This window comes from Entelurus aequoreus, linkage group LG22 (assembly GCF_033978785.1).
Source record: "Entelurus aequoreus isolate RoL-2023_Sb linkage group LG22, RoL_Eaeq_v1.1, whole genome shotgun sequence".
NCBI lineage: Eukaryota > Metazoa > Chordata > Actinopteri > Syngnathiformes > Syngnathidae > Entelurus > Entelurus aequoreus.
The window spans coordinates 30,863,155-30,886,126 of NC_084752.1; the positions used below are offsets into that span (position 1 = coordinate 30,863,155).

General features: G+C 37.5%; 1 protein-coding gene across 1 annotated transcript in view; it reads left to right on the forward strand.

Annotated features, from left to right (window-relative positions):
- LOC133639234 (voltage-dependent calcium channel gamma-4 subunit-like) overlaps positions 1–22,616 on the forward strand; it is a 59,580-nt gene extending 36,964 nt beyond the window's left edge. Inside the window, exons 2-4 of the mRNA XM_062032407.1 lie at positions 9,311–9,394; positions 15,843–15,983; positions 21,932–22,616. Coding sequence (XP_061888391.1) covers positions 9,311–9,394; positions 15,843–15,983; positions 21,932–22,470 — 764 coding nt within the window. The 3' untranslated portion in view covers positions 22,471–22,616. The remainder of the gene's footprint in view (positions 1–9,310; positions 9,395–15,842; positions 15,984–21,931) is intronic.
- Positions 22,617–22,972: the final 356 nt, after the last annotated feature.

Consider the following 22,972-nt stretch of genomic DNA (forward strand, 5'->3'; position numbering starts at 1 on the left):
TAAATATCTATGGATCAACTTCAGATCTATCCATTGCCATAGTTTTAGTTTTATTTTTTTTAAAATGTTGTATGCCTTTAAAATAAAACAAAATAAAAATATAACTTTTTATGGCAAAAACACCAAATATGCAATATTTTCCTCAAAACATTTTTCACTAGATTCACAAAGATTATTTATGTATTTAATATTTGTTTACTCACTATGGTATATTATTTATTTATTATGTATTCACTGTTCTGTTACAGAGAACAAGGAAATGGGATAAAATTGCTATGGTATGAAAAGGGGTAGGATTAAATAAGCTCAGCTTCTTCCTACTCCTTTTCGGACGTGCTGTAATGAAACAACTGGAAATATGTGATGCATTACATTGTATCGTATGCATGTTCCAAAAAAAATGAAACTGAACTGAACTATATTTCATTAATATTGCTTTTGATTTATTATTATTTTTTGAACAATGACATAAGAAAAAAACAGACTAAATGTCTCAGTGATTCCACTCATTAGTGTTAAAAAAAAAAAGTCACATATCAATATATATTATTTTTACTTTTAACGCTTAAATCTCTAGATCAACAGCAGATCTGGTCTTAAAAGTAGTTTTTTTAGCAATGACAGTTTTTAAGTAAAAAACTGCCTACATGGCAACTTTAAGTTATTAGTGTCAGTATTGCAATATTTTCTCATTACATTACACCTGTTTGCACACAAAATATTCTACACTAAAAAACTATCTATTTATTATTATTCCGCCCAAAAACTTTGGCGCCCTCCATAGCCCACAGTTTTCATCCGATCGGAACCGTTTGAGTGTCAAAACGTTCGGCTCGACCGGGAATCTAGAGCTCCCCCCAAAAATGTAAAATAAATATCCCAGATTACCCAGAATTCCGGGTCATTTGCCCATTGAACATAGATGGGGCATTTTTTGAACTTGCACAATTCCCAAATTTCTCCACCAATTCTAACTGTTCTATCATCCACACTCTCCACTCACCTTGGACAATCAAACTACCATTTTGTAAGTTCAAAACAATTCCAGGAATTCCCAGAATTTCCAGTTTTCCAAAGCCCTATTTTCACCTCTTCCTGGAAAGTTTTCACAATCCACATTTTTCAACCGTTTTTGACCATTCCTTCTTCAAAACATTCCTCCTACTTGGGACAACAAAAGTGATCTTTTTTTTCGTACAAATTTCAGGTTTTCCCGAAACTCCAGTAATTCCAAAATACCAATTCAAATTCAAACTGTTAATACGTCAAGATTTTTCAACCGTTTCGAAAAATTCCAACACCAACCCATTCATATCAAGTCAAGGTCTGAATGAATGAATGAATAAATAAATTATCTATGGCCCCCAGGATGATATTTGATTAGTATTAGAACCGGCCCGCAGGCCACACGCACCATTACTCCATCAGTGTTGGCGCTAGGAATTTTCAAAATGGGGTTCCAGAAACTGACAATACGTGGACTTTGGGTTGTTTGTTTTCCCGAGATGCAAGTAAAGCTGGATCGGACATGGCTTGGAGGTGAGTAAATATTTATTTAAACACTATCAAAAGGAATAAACAAAAGGCGCGCACAAGGGCGGAAGTACAAACTTGGCTAATGAAAACAAATCTAGCACAAAGGCAAAAACTATGAACATGAAACTAAAGTCCCTAACTGTGGCATTAATAACAAAAACTTACTTGGCAGAGCAGGAATCTATGGCATGGAACACATGATCATAGAGGTAACAGAGTTAATGTCGCCAGGCTGACTTCCTGGCAACAATGGGCTTAAATAATACAGACATGATTTGTGACAGGTGCGCGAGTGCAAAACGTGAGACAGGTTAAACTAATGAGTAGTCATGGTGACAAGACAAACAAGAGTGCACAAAGAGTCCAAAAACCAAACCTGAACATAACCAAAACAAAACATGATCACACAGACATGACAGAGACCCCATCAAGTCATAAGTAAAGTTAAAGTTAAAGTACCAGTGATTGTCACACACACACTAGGTGTGGTGAAATTTGCCCTCTGCATTTAACCCATCACCCTTGTTCACCCCCTGGGAGATGAGGGGAGCAGTGAGCAGCAGCGGTGGCCGTGCCCGGGAATCATTTTTGGTGATTTAACCCCGAATTCCAACCCTTGATGCTGAGTGCCAAGCAGGGAGGTAATGGCTCCCATTTTTATAGTCTTTGGTATGACTCGGCCGGGGTTTGAACTCACAACCTACCGATCTTAGGGCGGACACTCTAGCCACTAGGCCACTGAGTAGGTGGGTATAAAAATGGGGTCCCACTTTTTTGTAACCGTTTTGAGAACAAATGATACTAAATGTATGCATTATCCTGTTATGTCTCACATTCTATATTGTGTTTTGGAAAAAGTTGTCATAAATGTTAATTCATTTAAAAAAATTATACAAAAGAACATTGTTTATGCATATGTACATTTATTCAGTTATAAGCATTCATTCACTTTCTTCTTTCCTTCATGGATCTAAACTTTACCGCTGCCGGTATTTTTTTCTATATTTTTATTGCAATATATTCAGAATGTGGTTGTTCTGTTTTTGGCCAAAGTAAGACAAGTAAAACAATCTGAAGTTGTCTTTATTTTTCCATTTTAATGCCATGATTGTAATAGCCTGTGCACAGATTTTCTTCCATGGGGCCCCTGATCTAGGACAATTGTAGTATTAACTATACCGTATTTTTCGGACTATAAGTCGCCGTTTTTTTCATAGTTTGGCTGGGGGTGCGACTTATACTCAGGAGCGACTTATGTGTGAAATTACTAACACATTACCGTAAAATATCAAATAATATTATTTAGCTCATTCACGTAAGAGACTAGACGTATAAGATTTCATCGAATTTAGCGATTAGGAGTGACAGATTGTTTGGTAAACGTATAGCATGTTCTATAAGTTATAGTTATTTGAATGACTCTTACCATAATATGTTACGTTAACATACCAGGCACGTTCTCAGTTGGTTATTTATGCGTCATATAACGTACACTTATTCAGCCTGTTGTTCACTATTCTTTCTTTATTTTAAATTGCCTTTCAAATGTCTATTCTTGGTGTTGGGTTTTATCAAATAAATCTCCCCCAAAAATGCGACTTATACTCCAGTGCGACTTATATATGTTTTTTTCCTTCTTTACTATGCATTTTCGGCCGGTGCGACTTATACTCCGGAGCGACTTATAGTCCGAAAAATACGGTATTTACAAAAAATTCCCGGTATTCCCAAATTTCTAAGAAACTCCGATTCAAATGAATGGACGTACTCATAGTTCTACCTTTCAACCGACCTTTCGACCATCCACTCACACTACTCTCCGCTAAACATGTTTTCCCTTTTTCAAAATTACCGGTTTTCTCTGTATTTGCAGGATTTTTCTCCACATTGACAATGAATGGGAAATTTACAACGTACTGCATGTCCCACATTTGTCAACCGATTCGAAACGTTTTACCGTCCACCCACTTCACTCACCCTGGACTTTCAAGCCAGCATGTTTCCCGGTTTCCGAAAATTCCCTGATTACCCGGAATTACCAGGGATTTCCCCCCATTGAAAATGAATAGGCAATATTCAAACCTCTCCATATCCCACATTTCTCAACCGATTCGAAACGTTTCAAAATCCAATTGATCCAATTCCTACCGGAATTGCAAATTCTAGTTTGTTACACTTTTTATATATTTTTTGTAATAGTATTTAAATAATTAGCTGCGGCACCACAATTTGGACACCCCTGGTTTAAGAATGAATAAGACTTACCTTGACTGTCACTAAACATACTAATAGGTGACTGTTCCAAATTAAACATAAAGTAGTTAAGCACAGCAAAAACTCCAACTGGAATCCTTTTGCAAAATTTCATCTCCACATTCCAGAGTTCACATGAAATGAAAGAGTCAAAACATTCCGAGCATCAGAGACTTAATGTCAAAACATGGCCATATATGCTTTTATCTCCAGCAACGTGCTGCTCACACGTCTGTTTAAGGCGGCTTCAGATGTTTGCAAGCAAAACGCTGCGCTTGAAAGATGAGCTTTTTCTTAATAAAATATATATTAATGGATGCGCGCGGGTATTGCAGAAGATTACAGAGATTGAAGTGTAACCGGTAAATAGTTCCATCGGATCAGTGCGTCATATTTAAGATTATAAGAGCAAATGTCAACCCAGCAATGCAAACCGTCTTCAAGTGTGTTTCATCATTGTTGCCAGAATGTACACACAACATCAAAGTAAAATTAGACTACATAATCATCAACATGTGCAGAATAATATGTGTTGTTGTTGTTGTGAAGAGTATTTCATTATCAAGTAGACACAATTGGTACACATTGGCAAACACAAAACGACTAATTAATCAAGATGTGAATCTAATCTATAGTATTACATTTTTTTGCAGTAAAAAAAAGTTCATAAAAAAGTCAATAGAAAAAAGGCGAGAAGGCGAGAGGTGAGAGTCAGTCCATAATAGTTTTACCCATCATGCTAAGTGGTCATGCAGGTGATGCCTTACAAAAGTAACCATTGTGGTGATAAAAATGAGAGGGACAGAAAAAAAAAAAGTTCTGACGTTCAATATTCATAACGCTCCGATGTTTTATTCTGTTGAAAGAGTAAATAATATTTCGTCTGTGAAGACTCTGAATAAAAAGTGCCTGTGGGGCTCCAGAACATTCTACAGCAGAGCTGACTTTAAAATGTTGTGTATATATATATGTATATATATATATATATACTGTATGTGTGTGTGTATATATATACACTACCGTTCCAAAGTTTGGGGTCACCCAAACAATTTTGTGGAATAGTTTTCAGTTATTTCACCTTTTTTTGTTTAGTACATAACTCCACATGTGTTCATTCATAGTTTTGATGCCTTCAGTGACAATCTACAATGTAAATAGTCATGAAAATAAAGAAAACGCATTAAATAAGAAAGTGTGTCCAAACTTTTGGCCTGTACTATATATTGTATACTGTATATATATATATACACACTACCGTTCAAAAGTTTGGGGTCACCCAAACAATTTTGTGGAATAGCCTTCATTTCTAAGAACAAGAATAGACTGTCGAGTTTCAGATGAAAGTTCTCTTTTTCTGGCCATTTTGAGCGTTTAATTGACCCCACAAATGTGATGCTCCAGAAACTCAATCTGCTCAAAGGAAGGTCAGTTTTGTAGCTTCTGTAACGAGCTAAACTGTTTTCAGATGTGTGAACATGATTGCACAAGGGTTTTCTAATAATCAATTAGCCTTCTGAGCCAATGAGCAAACACATTGTACCATTAGAACACTGGAGTGATAGTTGCTGGAAATGGGCCTCTATACACCTATGTAGATATTGCACCAAAAACCAGACATTTGCAGCTAGAATAGTCATTTACCACATTAGCAATGTATAGAGTGTATTTCTTTAAAGTTAAGACTAGTTTAAAGTTATCTTCATTGAAAAGTACAGTGCTTTTCCTTCAAAAATAAGGACATTTCAATGTGACCCCAAACTTTTGAACGGTAGTATATATATATATATATATATATATATATATATATATATATATATATATATATATATATATATATATATATATATATATATATATATATATATATATATATATATATATATATATATATATATACATATATATATACTGTATATATGTAAGTATATGTATATATTATGCAAATCAAACTTTTCTTACCTGTTGGTACCTGTTTTTGTGTATTTGGGATCTGCATAAGACCCGAAAATTTGAAATCAAACCTTGGAGGCATGGCAGAGATATTTATAAAACAATACCGCCTTCTTCCAAACTTGCCCCAAACAAGCTGTTTGGAATTTGAGACTTGAGTGACGTATTTTGCCTAAGTTACGTCAGCAGATATCTCCATACTTCATATGGTAAAGGTTTACCCAAAGAGCTTTGCGTGAGTCCGCAATTTTTGTTCAGTCGTAGTCAAAGTTGGAGTCAACAAGTTCCTTATTTTTCTATATCCTCTTGTTGCGGGGCAGACTGGCTCATACATGCACATGCATGTTAAAGTGCTCCACTGTCCCGTACAGTAGGGATGTTCCGATCAAGGTGTTAAGCTGCCAATTCCGATACAGATCATCCATGAGTGACATGATACCAATCACATATATTAATTTATAATTTATTTTATGATGAGTGCTATCAACAGTTTAACAATATCAACACAATATTAAACTACTTCCTTATTTTATTTTATTACATACACTTATTTGATCAAAACAAAATCAATAGTACATATCAAGTAAACAAAAGCAAAAACTACTAATCTACTACTCATTTAAACCACTTGATTTTTGCTCTCAGAGTCCTCCTGTGTCCAAGGAATTATTCCCCTAATTTTCTTAACATTAACAAAAAATATATTTTGAGAAAAAAAACTACCTAAAAGACCTAATCACTGTAATATCGATCATATACCGATACGACCCTTGGTATCGACATCAATTTATGGATGGATCCGATGCTCCTCTGATGTGTTGTGTACTGACTGTGACAATGCTGACATACCAACAGTTGTTATATTATCCTATCTGTAACTTTTATTAATATACTCGTTAATTTTCTGTGAATAATTACTTTCAAAGTGGTTCTGTTTACATTTGTTGAACATTACCAAGCACTTATTTCTTGCTGTTGTTTACAGCTAGCTTAGATTAGCTATTAGCATGCCTGCTACTGTTTTTTTCTCTCTGTGTGTAACATGTTAAGGCTCGTCCTCCAGTGATAATGTTACTCGATAACGATACTTAATAATGATAAGTAGTGTCATGAATAATTTGCAACTAACTGTACATACTTGGCATCCGTTGCAGCCCACATCCACGGCCTCTTCCCAAGGTTTCTGTGTTTTCCCATTTTGGGTTTTGAGTTTTTCCTTGGGTTCAGATTAGTGATGTTATTGTGGTTTGGAAATAAACTTGAGATTGATTGATTGACTTAAGATACTTTAAAAAGCTGTGTATTTTGCCGTATTTGAGGTGATTATATTTGTTGGGGACACATTTATGATAAAATGAATTGGAAAGCTCATGTAAAAAATATACAACATAAAGTAGCAAGAAACACGTCAATAATGAATAAAGCAAAACATGTATTAGACCAAAAATCACTTCATATTCTCTAATGCTCACTAGTGTTACTAAATCTGAGTTATTGTGCAGAAATATGGGGAAACAACTACAAATGTGCGCTTCATTCACTAACTGTGTTCCAAAAAAGATCAATTAGAATAATACATAATGTTGGATATAGAGAACATACAAACCCTTTTTTTTATTGAATCACAAATATTGAAATTCAACGATTTGGTGCAAAACAGCTCAAATGATGTACAAAGCAAACTATAACCTGCTACCCAAGAATGTACAACAATTCTTCTCAACAAAAGAGGAGAAATATAATCTCAGAGGAAAATATAATTTAAAACATTTTTATGCTTGTACAACACTTGAAACCTTTAACATATCAGTATGTGGAATTAAATGATGCAACGAATTAAGCAAAGAAATCAAACAAAGCACCAATATGATTCTGTCATGATCTGTGGTCTGGATTATGTTTTTGTTTTTTTTTTGTTAGTTTTGGACTCTTTTAGTTCCTGTTTGCGCTCCCTTGTTTGTTTAGTTACCATGGCGACTTATTAGTTTCACCTGCCTCATGTGTTCGGGACACGCACCTGCTCTAATCAAGAGACTATTATTTAAGCCTGTCTTTGCCAGTTAGTCGTCCTGGCGTCATTGCTCGTTTCATGCCACAGTTTCATGCTTGTTTCATGCCACAGTTTCATGCTTAGTTCATGCTGTTCGTTCCATGTCCTATTCCAAGTTTTTTGCTAGTTTCATGCCACAGTAAGTTTTGTTTGTTCTATGTCCATAGTTCAGGCTAAGTGTTAGCGTATGTTTCCTCCGTTAAGTTTCATGTTCCTAAGCCTCTCGTGCAATCGGCACGCTTTCCTTTTGTTTTAGTTCCTGTCTTTTGTCCTGTGTAGGATTAATTAATTAATAAATATGTTCCTACCTTCAAGTCCTGTCCGGAATAGTCCGTTTGCTTCCTGGGAGAACAAACCTCGCAGTAAGTTGCGACCCCCCCCGTTATGACAGATTCAGTTTAAGAGACTGTTCAAACTACAAGTGTTCACAAAGTACACAGAAGAACAATTATGATGAACATCTTGAACCCTTTTTTGTTTTTTTTTAATTGTTTTTATTCAATCAATCAATGTTTATTTATATAGCCCTAAATAACAAGTGTCTCAAAGGGCTTGTGCAGCCCTTTGAGACAATATTATTTATGTATTTAATATTTGTTTACTTAGTATGGTGTATTATTTGTTTATTATTTATTTGTTCACTGTTAAGTTACAGAGAACAAGGAAATTGGATAACATTGCTATGGTATGAAAAGGGGTAGGATTAAATAAGTGAGTGCCCCTAAGAAAAGGCATTTAAGCTATGCAAAACAAAACTAAAACTGATCTGGCTACAAAGTAAATAAAAACAGAATGCTGGACGACAGCAAAGACTTACTGTGGAGCAAAGACGGCGTCCACAATGTACATCCGAACATGACATGACAATCAACAATGTCCCCACAAAGAAGGATAAAAACAATCGAAATATTCTTGATTGCTAAAACAAAGTAGATGCGGGAAATATCGCTCAAAGGAAGACATGAAACTGCTACGGGAAAATACCAAAAAAGAGAAAAAAACACCAAAATAGGAGCGCAAGACAAGAACTAAAACACTACACACAGGAAAACAGCAAAAAACTCTAAATAAGTCAGGGGTTGATGTGACAGGTGGTGAAAGTACACCTACTTTGAGACAAGAGCTATAGTGATGCATGCTTGGTTATGGTTAAAAGTCATATCCAACAATTGCGACGACGACTTTTTACTGTCAACTGCGTTTCGTTTTTTAATGATTTCTGCTGGTGGTGTGCCTTCGGATTTTTTCAACGCAAAAAATGTGCCTTGGCTCAAAAAAGGTTGGAAAACACAGATGTAGATCCCAAGGAAGTGTTTTAAACGTAGAAAGAAAGATCATAATCTGATCCCGGTCCTTAGCTCTCTGGAAATGTGGCCCCCAAAGCAATTTAGTTGAATATGCCTGTGTTAGAGTAATAAGCAAAGTGGAATTTTTTTTTTTATATTCCATTTTGTTTGCCTCGTTTGCGTAATTGCTGTTCATATCACTAAGACCATTAACTGATGTCTTTGCGTCCTGCAGGTATTAACAAAGGAAGCTGTTTTCGGATCAATCACTTCCCAGAGGATAATGACTATGACACGGACAGTTCCGAGTACATCTTACGTAAGTGTGTTTGACGTCGTCATCTTCCCACACTTCAGCTTTTTAATCTCCTCCCTGGTTTGCCAAGCGATGCTGATGGCGTTATCGCGGGAGCGCCTAATGAGTCATGACGTCGTCATCCCGCACCATTGAAAGCCTGATGTCGCCGCACTAATTGGCTCGGTAGACAGGATGAAGTGTACGCTCATGACGAATTGGCCTTCCCTAAATCACAGTGTCACCCATGGGTGCCACACCTCATTAGATGAATGGGGACACGCTTCAAAATGAGCACTTAGACAAGAAATAGTCATTCGGGTCATTGTGGATCTCACCTCTGGTTTACTTTGTGCCTTTAAGCAAGCGATACATCAGTGATCAGTGTTTTTTAACCATACATGGTTGGGCTGCGACCATAGGGGGCGCCAAAAAATATCTGTGTCTCAGCCGTAGTTCGCATGGGCCACAGCAGTACTCAGTTGTAATACACTTTTCCACCACTAGTGGCAGTAATGACAGACAGAAAAAGTCTGGCGCTAAAGTCATAGATCAGGGGTGTCAAACGTAAGGATCAGGCCCGCGAACAGGTTTTATCCGGCCCGCCGGATGAGTTTGCTAAATATAAAAATGAGCCGAAATTTTTGAATGAAAGAAACTGCTGTTCTAAATGTGTCCACTAGATGTCGCAATAGCAATTATTTGTAACTTTGTAGATGATGCTAATTTGTAAAAAAAACAAAAAACAAACACATGATGTTAGTGCACCAGTTGAGGAAAATGAGCAAACTACATAAATAACATCCTGTAATTTGATTTTGATATTATTTTTTTATCTTGATAGATTGAAAATGAACACCATTGAGTTGACTGATGAACATTATCACATCATTTTTTCAGAAAGTAAAAATAAGGACAAATAAAGGTAGAATACTATTAACCGCAACATGTAAGTGTACATTTTCAGAATGAGCTTGTTCTATTTTTAAACAAAGAAAACAATCTGAAGTTGTCTTTATTGTTAAAGGCCTACTGAAATGAGATTTTCTTATTCAAACGGGGATAGCAGGTCCATTCCATGTGTCGTACTTGATCATTTCGCGATATTGCCATATTTTTGCTGAAAGGATTTAGTAGAGAACATCGACGATAAAGTTCGCAACTTTTGGTCGCTGATAAAAAAAGCCTTGCCTGTACCGGAAGGAGCGTGACGTCACAGGTTGAAGAGCTCCTCACATCTGCACATTGTTTACACCAGCAGCGAGAGTGATTCGAACCGAGAAAGTGACGATTACCCCATTAATTTGAGCGATGATGAAAGATTTGTGGATGAGGAAAGTGAGAGTGAAGGATTAGAGTGCAGTGCAGGACGACAGGATGTATCTTTTTTCGCTCTGACCGTAACTTAGGTACAAGGGCTCATTGGATTCCACACTTTCTCCTTTTTCTATTGTGGATCACGGATTTGTATTTTAAACCACCTCGGATACTATATCCTCTTGAAAATGAGAGTCGAGAACGCGAAATGGACATTCACAGTGACTTTTATCTCCACGACAATACTTCGGTGAAGCACTTTAGCTACGGAGCTAACGTGATAGCATTGTGCTTAACTGCGGATAGAAACAGAAGAAACGTGCCCCTGACTGGAAGGATAGACCGAAGATCAACAATACTACTATTACTTCTACTATCAGGAGACACTGAACTAAACCCTGGACCTGTAACCACACGGTTAATGCCTGGCGAAGCCTAGCAATGCTGTTGCTAACGACGCCATTGAAGCTAACTTAGCTACAGGACCTCGACAGAGCTATGCTAAAAACATTAGCGCTCCACCTACGCCAGCCCTCATCTGCTCATCAACACCCGTGCTCACCTGCGTTCCAGCGATCGGCGGCGCGACGAAGGACTTCACCACGAATAGCGCGTCTGCTATCCAACTCAAAGTCCTCCTGGTTGTGTTGCTGCAGCCACCCGCTAATACACCGATCCCACCTACAGCTTTCTTCTTTGCAGTCTCCATTGTTCATTAAACAAATTGCAAAAGATTCACCAACACAGATGTCCAGAATACTGTGGTATTTTGCGATGAAAACAGACGCTGTTTGTATTGTACACAATGGTGTCCCAATACTTCCGCACAATCCGTGACGTCACGCGCAAACGTCATCATACCGAGACGTTTTCAGCCGGATATTTCCCGGGAAATTTAAAATTGCACTTTATAAGTTAACCCGGCCGTATTGGCATGTGTTGCAATGTTAAGATTTCATCATTGATATATAAACTATCAGACAGCGTGGTCGGTAGTAGTGGCTTTCAGTAGGCCTTTAAGTTATCGTGCCGTGATTTTACCAGTCCGGCCCACTTGAGAGTAGATTTTTCTTAATGTGGCCCCCGATCTAAAATGAGTTTGACACCCCTGTCATAGATACATTTTTTAAGCGCAAAAATTATGACTAAAGTGGTGAACCTGTATTTTCATTTACACTTTAATTTTATTGCCAGTTATTATTATTTATAATTAATTTAGTTAGAATGTTTTTATTTTAGCACTGCCTGATTTTTATGTAAATGTAGTTTTAATGAGTCCCTTCTTTTACAGTATATTTAATTGGTATTTAATTTTGTAATCAGCCTGACCTAAAGGCCTACCGAAACCCACTACTACCGACCACGCAGTCTGATAGTTTATATATCAATGATGAAATCTTAACATTGCAACACATGCCAATACGGCCGGGTTAACTTATAAAGTGCAATTTTAAATTTCCCGGCAAACTTCCGGCTGAAAACGTTTCGATATGATGACGTTTGCGCGTGACGTCAACCGTTGAAGCGGAAGTATTCGGAGCCCATTGAATCCAATACAAAAAGCTCTGTTTTCATCTCAAAATTCCACAGTATTCTGGACATCTGTGTTAGTGAATCTTTTGCAATTTGTTTAATGAACAATGAAGACTGCAAAGAAGAAAGCTGTGGGTGGGATCGGTGTATTAGAGGCTGGCTGTAGCAACACAACCAGGAGGACTTACTTGGATAGCAGACGTGCTAGCCGCCGACCGCACGGATGATCGGGTGAAGTCCTTCGTCCTTCCGTCGATCGCTGGAACGCAGGTGAGCACGGGTGTTGATGAGCAGATGAGGGCTGGCTGGCGTAGGTGGAACGCTAATGTTTTTAGCATAGCTCTGTGAGGTCCCGTTGCTAAGTTAGCTTCAATGGCGTCGTTAGCAACAGCATTGTTAATCTTCGCCAAGCTGGAAACCATTAACCGTGTAGTTACATGTCCATGGTTTAATAGTATTGTTGATTTTCTGTCTATCCTTCCAGTCAGGGGTTTATTTCTTTTGTTTATATCTGCATTTGAGCCCGATGCTATCACGTTAGCTCCGTAGCTAAAGTGTTTCGCCGATGTATTGTCGTGGAGATAAAAGTCACTGTGAATGTCCATTTCGCGTTCTCGACTCTCATTTTCAAGAGGATATAGTATCCGAGGTGGTTTAAAATACAAATCCGTGATCCACAATAGAAAAAGGAGAGAGTGTGGAATCCAATGAGCCAGCTTGTACCTAAGTTACGGTCAGAGCGAAAAAAGATACGTTCTGCACTGCACTCTAGTCCTTCACTTTCACGTACCTCATCCTTCACTTTCACGTACCTCATCCACGAATCTTTCATCCTCGCTCAAATTAATGGGGTAATCGTCGCTTTCTTGGTCCGAATCTCTCTCGCTGCTGGTGTAAACAATAGGAAAATGTGAGCAGTCCTTCCTCCGGTGACGTCACGCTACTTCCGGTAGGGGCAAGGCTTTTTTTTATCAGATACCAAAAGTTGCGAACTTTATTGTCGTTGTTCTCTACTAAATCCTTTCAGCAAAAATATGGAAATATCGCGAAATGATCAAGTATGACACATAGAATGGATCTGCTATCCCCTGAAAAAAATTCATTTCAGTAGGCCTTTAAGCCTTAATAATATTCTTTGTGATTAGCACATGCTTTCATATCATTTGATTAGTTTTAAACTGTAAGTAGGTTAGATATAATTATTGGATACGATTAAACTCAAGAGTAAAATGACTATTTCAGTGTTAATATATGAGTGGCCCCCAGGCCTCTCTGCAATGGAAAAGTTGGGCCCCGAGGTCAACAAGGTTAAGAACACTGCTGTCGATTCAAGTTAATCAATATGGAAAATAAGCAATGGTAGTGCGGCTACATTTTGCTTAAGTCATATTTTCTGTAGTGTAAAATTAACATTATAGCACAGTGTCAATTTGTGGCGGTGGGGCCGTGGCCATGGGTGTGTTGGGGTGTCAAAATGACATCCCCGGGGACAAATTCTATTGATGTAAATAAGAATGATTGGCCAAAATCAATCAATCAATCAATGTTTATTTATATAGCCCTAAATCACAAAAAAATGGGTGGAGAAGTTGCAGGGATTAGACATGTTTGTGAGGTTGTGCATAATTTGTGGGGATCGGTTGAAATTGCGTGAATTGTATATTGTTTTGTATGTATTTGCATGTATTTTTTGTGTAATTCTGCTAATTGTGTCTGTTTTGCTGTGTAAAAAAGATTGCTGTAACAAATGTCTTGTTGTACATTCTTGGGTAGCAACTGTTTACAATTATGAACGTAATTGTAAACAGTTGAAATAAAAAATTTAAAAAAACGGAATATCATGTAAAAGTTTGTTTATACCAGCAATTCTACTCACCGGGTGAAACTAATAAGTGACATAAACTTATAACATACTTAAGATATGTCAAGCCTTTTTTTGATATAGTTTTGATGATAATGGCTTACAGCTTATGAAAACATTGAATTGAAAATTTTCAGGATTTTATTTTATTTTTTTGGTTTTCAAAAACTGTAAACCATGGTTAAGAAAATGATAACACATTAAAGGCCTACTGAAAGCCACTACTACCGACCACGCAGTCTGATAGTTTATATATCAATGATGAAATCTTAACATTGCAACACATGCCAATACGGCCGGGTTAACTTATGAAGTGCAATTTTAAATTTCCCGCGAAATATTCTGCTGAATGTTGACGTTTGCGCGTGACGTCACGGATTGTGCGGACATATTGGGACACCATTGTGGCCAGCTATTAAGTCGTCTGTTTTCATCGCAAAATTCCACAGTATTCTGGACATCTGTGTTGGTGAATCTTTTGCAATTTGTTTAATGAACAATGAAGATAGCAAAGAAGAAAGCTGTAGGTGGGAAGCGGTGTATTAGCGGCCGGCTGCAGCAACACAAACACGTAGCGGCTACGTCGTAGCCGGTGTTTCATTGTTTACATTCCCGAACGATGACAGTCAAGCTTTACCATTGGCCTGTGGAGAACTGGGACAACAGAGACTCTTACCAGGAGGACTTTGAGTTGGATACGCATGCTTGTGGAGATGGGACAACAGAGACTCATACCAGGAGGACTTTGAGTTGGATACGCGGTACCGTGAGTACGCAGCTTTCGGCTTCCAAACATTTGATCGCTTGCCCGTACGTGCGTGCCGCTATGTGCATGTCACGTACGTAACTTTGGGGAAATATATGTGCTGTATGAACTTTGCGGAGGTGAACGGTACTTTGGGCTGTGGGATTGAGTGTGTTGTGCGGGTGTTTGATTTGTATTGGCGGGTTATATGGACAGGAGGGGGGAGGTGTTTGTTATGCAGGATTAATTTGTGGCATATTAAATATAAGCCTGGTTGTGTTGTGGCTAATAGTGTATATATATGTCTTGTGTTTATTTACTGTTTTAGTCATTCCCAGCTGAATATCAGGTCCCACCCGCCTCTCACAGCATCTTCCCTATCTGAATCGCTCCCACTGCCCTCTAGTCCTTCACTCTCACTTTCCTCATCCACCAATCTTTCATCCTCGCTCAAATTAATGGGGTAATCGTCGCTTTCTCGGTCCGAATCGCTCTCACTGCTGGTGGGAATGATTGTAAACAATGTGCAGATGTGAGGCGCTCCACAACCTGTGACGTCACGCTACTTCCGGTACAGGCAAGGCTTTTTTATCAGCGACCAAAAGTTGCGAACTTTATCGTCGATGTTCTCTACTAAACCCTTTCAGCAAAAATATGGCAATACCGCGAAATGATCAAGTATGACACATAGAATGGACCTGCTATCCCCGTTTAAATAAGAAAATCTAATTTCAGTAGGTCTTTAAGGTCATATTGTATTTTTTTTTTTTTTTCAATTTCACCTGTGTGTTGTTTATGTGTTAGCATTGATAGCAGTGCTTGAGTCAACATTAGCATTTAATGCAATTTGAATAAAAGAGCACCATAGTGACTAAAACCAATGACTAATACTGCAACTGTTTTGTCCCTAATGACTTGAAATGGCATGGAGTATGAGTCACTTACACTCAGCCTTCAATTAATGCACCATGTGTTGACGAGGGGAACAAAACTCTCTTTACATGTCCTGTGGGCAGGTATTGTGCGAGCGTCCAGCCTCTTCCCCATCCTCAGCACCGTGCTGCTGATGCTGGGTGGCCTGTGTGTTGGCGTTGGACGCATCTACAGCAGGAAGAACAACATTCTGCTCAGTGCCGGCATTCTCTTTGTGGCTGCAGGTAAGCTCGTACTGTGCAGGGAACCCACACTACTGCTGGTGTCTAATTACACTTAATTATGTTAGGAATGCTGTTGGAGCGTTAAGTTAACTACATCACCACGGCGATACATGTTTACGTGACAAGCACTGCCCGGACTGATACAGCTTTTTAAAATTTAAAGTGCTATCACTTTCATGGATTTAATGACAAATGTTAGAAAAACCTTCATGCGCCATTATTTTCATGCAACCTCTTTAGTAATGAGCTCGCCTTCCATGCAGACTTTACGCACTTATGTGGGGTGGGCGTGTCCTCAGGCTGGCACTTTTAAGTGCGTAAAGAAACAATAGTCACTCCAGTATCGATCATTTACTGTTACTAGTATCGACACCACCTATTTATGGATTGATCTGCCCTCTTCTTACGTGTCGTGTACTGACTGCAAAAATGCAGACCAACCAAAAGCTACTGTCAAATATCATATTACAGTATATGATATGATATTATATCATATTACAGTATATGATATGATAGTATATCATATTACTGTATATGATATGATATTATATCATATTACATGATATTATCTCATATTATATCATATTACAGTATATGATATGATATTATATCATATTACATGATATTATATGATATTACAGTATATCATATCGTATTCACAGCAGGCACAAGACATTGAAACAACAGTGAGAACTTGTTGAATTAGGTCCTGGCGTTGAACAACTTAAACATAACGTTGGAACAACATGCTTCTTGACAACGTTAAATTAATGTTGGTTTGTGACGTTGAGTTGACGATTGAATTTTGGTCATTTACCAACCAATATTTTACAACACAAATACAACATTGGAACAACATGCTTTTTGACGATGTTTATTCAATGTCAGGTTGAGACGTTGATTCGACCTTTGAAATTTAATCATCTCCCAACCAACAACGTAGATCCAACGTTGGAAAACAACGTTACCTCAATTTACAAACAACTATTTTGCAGAGTCGTTTAGAAGTCGGTTTTAAAAAACATGTATATGTAATCAATGTTGTATCAATGTATTGTGCCTGAAGGGTTATATCATGTTATATTAGCTGCTATAACCACTTTGGGTGTGTATATATATATATATATATATATATATATATATATATATATATATATATATATATATATATATATATATATATATACACACATATATATATGTGTATATATATATATATATATATATATATATATATATATATATATATATATATATATATATATATATATATATATATATATATATATATATATATATATATATATATATATATATGTATATATATATATATATATATATATACACTACCGTTCAAAAGTTTGGGGTCACATTGAAATGTCCTTATTTTTGAAGGAAAAGCACTGTACTTTTCAATGAAGATAACTTTAAACTAGTCTTAACTTTAAAGAAATACACTCTATACATTGCAAATGTGGTAAATGACTATTCTAGCTGCAAATGTCTGTTTTTGGTGCATTATCTACATAGGTGTATAGAGGCCCATTTCCAGCAACTGTCACTCAAGTGTTCTAATGGTACAATGTGTTTGCTCATTGGCTCAGAAGGCTAATTGATGATTAGAAAACCCTTGTGCAATCATGTTCACACATCTGAAAACAGTTTAGCTCGTTACAGAAGCTACAAAACTGACCTTCCTTTGAGCAGATTGAGTTTCTGGAGCATCACATTTGTGGGGTCAATTAAACGCTCAAAATGGCCAGAAAAAGAGAACTTTCATCTGAAACTCGACAGTCTATTCTTGTTCTTAGAAATGAAGGCTATTCCACAAAATTGTTTGGATGACCCCAAACTTTTGAACGGTAGTGTGTATATATATATATATATATATATACAGTATACAATATATAGTACTTTCTTATTTAATGCGTTTTCTTTATTTTTATGACTATTTTCGTGACATTGTAGATTGTCACTGAAGGCATCAAAACTATGAATGAACACATGTGGAGTTATGTACTGAACAAAAAAAGGTGAAATAACTGAAAACATGTCTTATATTCTAGTTTCTTCAAAGTAGCCACCCTTTGCTCTGATTACTGCTTTGCACACTCTTGGCATTCTCTCGATGAGCTTCAAGAGGAAGTCACCTGAAAGGGTTTTAAGCTCATCGAGAGAATGCCAAGAGTGTGCAAAGCAGTAATAGTCATGAAAATAAAGAAAACGCATTGAATGAGAAGGTGCGTCCAAACTTTTGGCCTCTACTGTGTGTGTATGCATATATATATACTGTATATAGGGCTGGGCGATATATCGATATACTCGATATATCGCGGGTTTGTCTCTGTGCGATATAGAAAATGACTGTATCGTGATATTCGAGTATAGGTTTTCACGCAGTTGCTTTTAACTGCGGGCATTAAACTGCATGCGTGTCTCACTCTTTCTTGTCTCTCCTTCTCACAGAGACTTTAAAACAAGCGCACCTTCTTACATACGTCACATACTGTCACGTGAGCAACGTCACACGCCCTCGCCGAGCAGAGAGGTAGCGACATGGTAACGTTAGCTGTGGTTTGAGTGGTAATACGAGAGAAAGAAGGTGCGAATCTGGTAACAAATGGAGGAATAATTAATTCCCAAGAAAAACAGCACGGGGTCCATCGTCTGACGGTGGTTTGGCTTCAAGCGGGAATATGTCTTTACATCATGTCAACATCTCCGTTCGGTGCCACACCAACTAAATGCCCAAGCAACTATTTCCACATCAACAACGTAGGACATTTACTATTTGATATGCAGCTCATTTTTATGTGACACTTATTGAAATATCTTGTGTGTCATCATGCTCAAAAGTGCACTTATAGCTTGTTTTAAAATGTCTCGGACAATCTTGCACTTTCTGTTTTGGAAATGACATGAATGTTTGTGCCACTGCTTAATAACTGTTTAATAAATACACTTTTGCTAAATTGACTTAGTTGTGATTTCCCTCTCTGCATGAAAGTTTTAAAAAGTAGCATATATTAATGCAGTATGAAGAAGAATGTTTTAATGTAGACACATAGAATCATCATACTGCTGTGATTATATGCATCAAGTGTTCATTCAAGGCTAAGGCAAAATTATGAGATATATATCGTGTATCGCGATATGGCCTAAAAATATCGAGATATTACAAAAAGGCCATATCGTCCAGCCCTATATATATATATATATATATATATATATATATATATATATATATATATATACACTGTGTGTGTGTGTGTATATATATATATATATATATATATATATATATATATATATATATATATATATATATATTAGGGGTGTGGGAAAAAATCGATTCGAATTCGAAACGCGATTCTCACGTTGTGCGATTCAGAATCGATCCTAATTTTTAAAAAATCGATTTTTTTTTTTTTTCAATTTATTTATTTAAAAACCTTTTTTTTTTTTTTTTTTTTTTAAATTAATCAATCCAACAAAACAATACACAGCAATACCATAACAATGCAATCCAATTCCAAAACCAAACCCGACCCAGCAACACTCAGAACTGCAATAAACAGAGCAATTGAGAGGAGACACAAACATGACACAGAACAAACCAAAAGTAGTGAAACAAAAATGAATATTATCAACAACAGTATCAATATTAGTTACAATTTCAACATAGCAGTGATTAAAAATCCCTCATTGACATTATCACGAGACATTTATAAAAATAAAAATAAAAGAACAATAGTGTCACAGTGGCTTACACTTGCATCACATCTCATAAGCTTGACAACACACTGTGTCCAATATTTTCACAAAGATAAAATAAGTCATATTTTTGGTTCATTTAATAGTTAAAACAAATTTACATTTTTTCAATCAGTTGATAAAACATTGTCCTTTACAATTATAAAAGCTTTTTACAAAAATCTACTACTCTGCTTGAATGTCAGCAGACTGGGGTAGATCCTGCTGAAATTGAATGAATAGAGAATCCTTTTGAATCGGGAAAAAATCGGTTTTGAATCGAGAATCGTGTTGAATTGAAAAAAAAAAAAGATTTTGAATCGAATCGTGACCCCAAGAATCGATATTGAATCGAATCATGGGACACCCAAAGATTCACAGCCCTAATATATATATATATATATAGGTTACTGTGGTTTATCCGTTAAACAGTGCTCAATACCGGATTTTCGACCATCTCCATGGAACCAGAGCGAGCTTTTCTATTTTTCTAACAATAATCTATGTCGCCATGTCTGCAGACATGGCGACATAGATTATTGTTCCAGGTCAGGTCGTTCATCATTCTGCATAGTCACAGAGTTCATACAGTTGGTGTCATTTACAGTAACACAACACTACCAGGAACGGGAAGCAGACAAAAATGACTCCAAAAAACACTAAGGATTATGGCAAGAAAATGTTCATTGATATTGTGTATAAATTAGAGATGTCCGATAATGGCTTTTTTGCCGATATCCGATATTGTCCAACTCTTAATTACCGATTCCGATATCAACCGATACCGATATATACAGTTGTGGAATTAACACATTATTATCCCTAATTTTGTTGTGATGTCCAGCTGGATGCATTAAACAATGTAACAAGGTTTTCCAAAATAAATCAACTCAAGTTATGGAAAAAAGTGCCAACATGGCACTGCCATATTTATTATTGAAGTCACAAAGTACATTGTTTTTTTTAACATGCCTCAAAACAGCAGGTTGGAATTTGGGACATGCTCTCCCTGAGACCCACTACAACTATGGGAAATACTATACTTTGACTTTCACAAAGAGCATTATTTTTATTTATTTTTTAAACATGCCTCAAAACAACAGCTACAAAAATAATGAAGGCACACAGCTTCTGTCCAGAGTATACTACAGTCATAAAGTAAACAATAACATAGTCCTCCTTTAGTGCAAGGCTGCCTGGCATACTGTATAACAGGGAATTATAAACTGGGCTCAATCTGCCCTGCTCTAACGTATTTCTATGAGTCACACAAATGTACTGCAAGCTAGTGGTGAGTGCTTGAAGTGGTCTAGCAGTCAGTCAGAGCTTCTGAAATGCTGCGTTGAGACAGGGCACCTCCGTTCACTGCACCATGCAGGGCAGACTAGCCACACCAAACTCCACCGTAGCTTTTGCCATACTGCGTGCGTTGCCCCTGACCACAACATGGACTTTCGGCTTGGGGTGGTTTTTGTCTTTAAGCGACAACTGTGACTGTGTGGTACTACTTTTTTTCGCTGTTTGCTTTTCATCCATCTTCCGCTTGTATTCATCGTGCGTCTCCTTACGATTCTTGAAGAGGTGGGAGATCAAATTGCTCGTATTAAAGGAAGACATCTCGGTTCCTCCTCGCATAACCAACTTTTTGCAGTCATTGCAAATTGCCATTTTTTTATCCGTCAGACACACTTTAAAATAATCCCAAACCATAGACATGGTGTCGTTAGTCAGTCACAGAGCGAGCTCGCTTTTTAGCCACGGCTACAGCACCGGCAACAACACACTCTTGTTGTTGTTATGCTGCGCTCGCGGCGGTTTGATGAGGTCATCAAGCGTCGCCAGTAAACCTCTCATGCTGCAGTTGTCAACTCCTGTGTTGTGTGCTGACTGGGAAAGACGCAACCGCTCTGTACTTTTCCCAACGTCCGTGTTTACCGGATATGTACCGCTCCGTACAGCGGCGTTTTAAAAAGTCACTAATTTTACTTTTTGAAACAGATACCAATAATTTCCGATATTACATTTTAAAGCATTTATCGGACATCTGTAGTATAAATCATTACTCTGTATGAAATGAAAAGAAAATAAGCTGTGTATATAAGTTGCATTGAAATGGGAGTTCAGAATATTCACTGAAAGAGTCCCAACCTATCTTTTCCAACACTGATCCCAAGTCTCCCCCATCCTGTCTTCAGGCCTGAGCAACATCATCGGCATCATCGTTTACATCTCCAGTAACGCCGGCGACCCGAGCGACAAGAAAGACGAGGACAAGAAGAACCAATACAACTATGGCTGGTCCTTCTACTTTGGCGCCCTCTCCTTCATCGTGGCAGAATCCGTGGGCGTCCTGGCGGTCAACATATACATCGAGAAAAACAAAGAGACGCGCTGCCGAGCCAGGCGCGACTTCATCAAATCCACCGCCTCGTCTTCGCCTTACACCCGTATCCCCAGTTGCAGCCACCGACGGAGGCGCTCGCGGTCCAGCTCGAGGTCGTCGGACCCGTCGCGCGAGCCCTCCCCGGGAAGGAAGAAGATGGGGGGAGGGAGGGGTGGAGAGGCGGGGCTGGGGATGGGCTTGCAGACGGGAGACATATCCCTGTACTCCCTGCGCAGGGACCCTCTGAAGGGAAGGGGGCGCTACAGTCCTGAGAGGGACTTTTTACAAGTCCACAACTGCTTCCAGAAAGATGTGAAAGATGGCGGCAACAGGAGAACCACGCCCGTTTGAGTATTGTTGTTGGTAAGCTTGATATTGGACAGCAGATGATAAAAGTTTCCCTCCTGAAGTTGGGCATACACTGAACTGAATTGAAAATGAGTTATGTAGACACACTGTACATTTATGTTGTTGCTGTTCCACTTAAACCCTGTAGATGGCGCTTAGGCATATTGGAAGATGACAAAGACATTATAGCAGGGGTGTCCAAACTTTTTGATGTGGGGGCCGCATTGGGCTAAAAAATGTGGATCGAGGGCTGGAAGCCGACTGCATGTAAAGTAACACATATATATATATATATATATATATATATATATATATATATATATATATATATATATATATATATATATATATATATATATATATATATATATATATATATATATATATATATATATATATATACACACACATATATATAATTAATCATTAATATAATTTGATATTACGAGTACGTGACTCCTACCTTGTTTACTTCTGTGACAACCGCCTTAAAGTTTTGTAATCA